Raw genomic sequence first — 3,439 nt, forward strand, 5'->3', positions numbered from 1 at the left:
TAACATTAACATTATAAATAGTTAATTATAGAATTAAAAGATCAACAAATATAATTGAAATAACTGAAAATTCGTTTATTATGTAAATAAAAAAAAATGAACTTGTTCAAATGTTTTTTTACACAAAAATAAAAATAAAATCAAGTTGACATTATAGTATATAGTATGTAGAAAAAAAAAATTTAATAGATAAAGATAATATTTATTTGAAAAATTACTATGTAATGCACATACTAAATAGCTATTTTGGTATATGTAATTACTAGATTTTTATAATTTTGTGTGTGATTGGAATTTTACCGTTGTAAAAATAGAAAACATTTTCGTTTGCAATATAATATTTCTCTTTGAACCGTTATAATGACTCCTAAAGCCATTAACAAAACAGATCAATCCTTTAACTTAGTAACAGACGTTTACCCCCACGCGGTTTAAAAAACAAAATCAACTTACACAATAATAAATAACCAATATTTAAAAAGGAGTAAATAATAAGAAAATAAAAATCCAAAACCCATTTTCATTCACTCAAGCTTCATCTCCATCATCATCATCATCATATACTTCTTCTTCCACTCCCTCACAAAACGGTGTCATTTCGATCGCGTTCGGTTGGGTTCGGTCAATATCGCGCTCCGAATTCTCTGGAACACGCTGTTCACCGAACGAAACCAAATTTTCCTACAATTGGCTTCTCTTTCACTCGCCCATCACCGCCGGTGGCTCTTCCGCATTCCGCCTCAACTGCCACCGCCGCCGGAAAAGCCTTAGAGGTGATGGATGATTCCGTGTTCAAACAAGACGGTCACTTTAACCGAACCTACTCCTACCAATCTTGCTCCTCTCAAAGAGATGTCCGTTACAGGTTCGCTTTCTAACTCATATTCATCGCACTTTCCTTAAATTCGTTAATTCTCTTTTTAGGGTAAATTTTCTTTTTGGTAAATCGCAATCGAATTGTTTGGGAAATAGTTCTGCGACGTCGATCGTGATAAGGAATTTTTTTGCTATTATTTTTTTTAATTTGTAAAATTTTATTGTTAATTTTTAGCCCATTTAGTGTGATTATTAAAGTCGCTTGATTTTAAGGGAGATTTTATTTTATTAATTTCAAGAGGAGAACTCAGACTGGTGATAGAGGATTAAATTGGGTACTCAGTCACTTTCGCGAGTACTAATTACTTGATCATTGTAGAGAGATTGAAAGTTACTCAGTATTTTTCCCCTTCTCAAGAAAAGTGACGTTTCTAATTTTTCTTCCTTATTAAGCAAAGTTTTAAAAACGATCTGTGATTGCAAAGTTTTGGGGTTTCTAGGACCGCAATTTTGGCTACGTTTGGTGCAATTGTCTATAACTTTTTATAATGTTAAGGATTTTCTTTTTTATAATATTAAGGATCGTGACGATACTGAAACTATAATTTTAAATCTGAATTGTTAGATTTTCTGCATCTACTAAGAAACTCAATTTGAATAGCAGTGTTCATGAATGTTACTCTTGAGTTGAGAGTGGTTGCAATTAGAGTTGTTTCCTTGTGTCCCATTTATCAAGTTTTGCTATCTTGTGGACTGTTTGAAAATTGGAATGTTTGGAGTATACCCTTTTCTTTGTGCTATAACCCAATATGTTAAGAGTTTAAGATCGTATTTGATTGAAATCATGATCTCCTTTACATGGGAAAGGAATGGGTTGCTTGCTCTTAATCTTATGAAATATTGAGTAGCTTCTATAAAGTTGTGTAAGTAATGAATTAACATTGAGCACTTTGAAATAGAAAAGAAAAGAAGAAAAAAATAGTATATGTAGTTTGCCTTTGGTATATTATATGAAGACTACTAGCTTGTGTTAGATCATGTAGCATATGCTTGATTCCTCTTTAAACAAGTGCTGAGAGTTAATTTTATCATGCTGTGGATGTTCCTAGCTCAAACAAGGTTGGTTCCTGAGCAGACAAAATAATGAAGTTTGAATGATGAAAAATGATTGTAATATTATTTTTTGTGGAATATGTTTATGAAAAGTGATAAGAATTGAGCGATAATTAAATCATGATTATATTTCGACGACCGGCTTGCTCAAGTTCTGGTAAGCTCTTAGATTGCCAATCACTTTGCAATGGAAAACCTTAAACAGAAAAGGAGTTGGTTAGCTTCCATTTTTGTAAGTTCTAATTCTAAGTATTTTTAGTCATTTGTTAAATTTCTTTACTCGTTTTCCAAGGCTTGATTGATGGGTGGCTGTTGGATTATTTAGATGGCATGGATGGTAAGTGCTGTAGTTTGAGCTTGCAGAACTTAATATTACAAGGCAAAAGTTCCAGTCGCGTTCCCTTTGGTTGTAAAGCAAACGGTAGTCTTATTAGATGCACATACGTATGATAATTTGTGATGACAATCTTGTCTTCTTTGAAATGTATTCTTAACCTGGTTCATTGTAATTGTTTAAGTCACATTGAAGACTAAGCTTATTATATTGGGGACGATGTACTTGCGATGAATCTGGGTTCTTTATTTTTCTTGTTAAAATTACAATACCTTTTCTTTATATATTTGGCAGCTGTGGTACTTGTGGTTATGAATTGAATCTATCCTCTTCAAACCGGAACACCTCATCCATCGGATCAAAATATGGAAAGTCTATAAAGCGAGGTATTATATCATTCTTCAATATTGATCTTAGCAGATTTACCCAGGTTGATGAAATTCAGTGTGTGCCGCATTTTGATAAGCACTCATGGGGATTGTTTCGCCGAAGAACCAAGCTTCTTTGTCGCAAGTGTAGCAACCATATTGGAAATGCACACAATGGCTACACTACATCCTTTCCTCTTGTGTCAGATGGAGCAGAATCGTCTCCTAGCTCCAAAGTGGCCAGTCATACAAAATATGACATTCGCATTCGAACCTTGCAGCCTTCATCTTCTGAAAGATCTGGAACTCTTGTGTTTGCTTGAAATACCTGGTATAAAATAACAGTACTTCCTACACAATCAAATCCAGTGAAAGGGAGGTTAGAATTTCATTAATTAATACATGCAGTAGGTTTGGCAAGGTGTTTGTGCTTTTCCTAATGAAAATGGGAGTAATAGCCTTATGAAAGAGTTGTAAGAATCAAAATTAAATTAAATTATTACATGTGTGGAATTTTATGAATTTCACTAAACTGTCAAAACTTCCAAGGTAAAATATTATTTTACTGGGTACAAAACCAGAAAGCACAGGGGAAAAGTAAATAGAAAGTTATTTTTACATGAATTGTTTGGTTCAAGGATGCTTCTTAACATCATATTTGCATTTTGTGATATTGACTTAATTGAAAATAAATAATGGTTAGTTATGAATGTTGACAGCACATGCAAGCTTTTAGATTGGGCAATGCAAATACATGTTAAGTGTCAACATACATATACATTGCTTGTGGCACAAGAGTTACAGATAA

At 33.0% G+C, this 3,439-nt stretch overlaps 1 protein-coding gene and 1 long non-coding RNA gene across 2 annotated transcripts; both read left to right on the forward strand.

Moving 5' to 3' along the window:
- Positions 1-516: 516 nt before the first annotated feature.
- On the forward strand, positions 517-3,172 carry LOC137825875 (uncharacterized protein At4g08330, chloroplastic). The gene is made up of 2 exons (XM_068631672.2): positions 517-865; positions 2,558-3,172. Exons 1-2 carry the CDS (start codon positions 777-779, stop codon positions 2,952-2,954), a joined length of 486 nt encoding a protein of 161 aa, XP_068487773.2. The 5' UTR covers positions 517-776; the 3' UTR covers positions 2,955-3,172.
- LOC150025596 (uncharacterized) lies at positions 872-2,547 on the forward strand. The gene is made up of 2 exons (XR_016515162.1): positions 872-2,161; positions 2,255-2,547. It is a non-coding gene; the product is annotated as an uncharacterized LOC150025596 (long non-coding RNA).
- Positions 3,173-3,439: the final 267 nt, after the last annotated feature.

This window comes from Phaseolus vulgaris, chromosome 8, assembly GCF_051622355.1.
Source record: "Phaseolus vulgaris cultivar YP4 chromosome 8, ASM5162235v1, whole genome shotgun sequence".
Taxonomy (NCBI): domain Eukaryota; kingdom Viridiplantae; phylum Streptophyta; class Magnoliopsida; order Fabales; family Fabaceae; genus Phaseolus; species Phaseolus vulgaris.

Bases quoted from the DNA above. Each gene is read 5' to 3' on its own strand.
- LOC137825875 (XM_068631672.2), top strand. From the start codon at position 777: ATGGATGATTCCGTGTTCAAACAAGACGGTCACTTTAACCGAACCTAC. The intron at 866-2,557 runs GTTCGCTTTCTA...TATATTTGGCAG, and splicing joins CAAAGAGATGTCCGTTACAG to CTGTGGTACTTGTGGTTATG.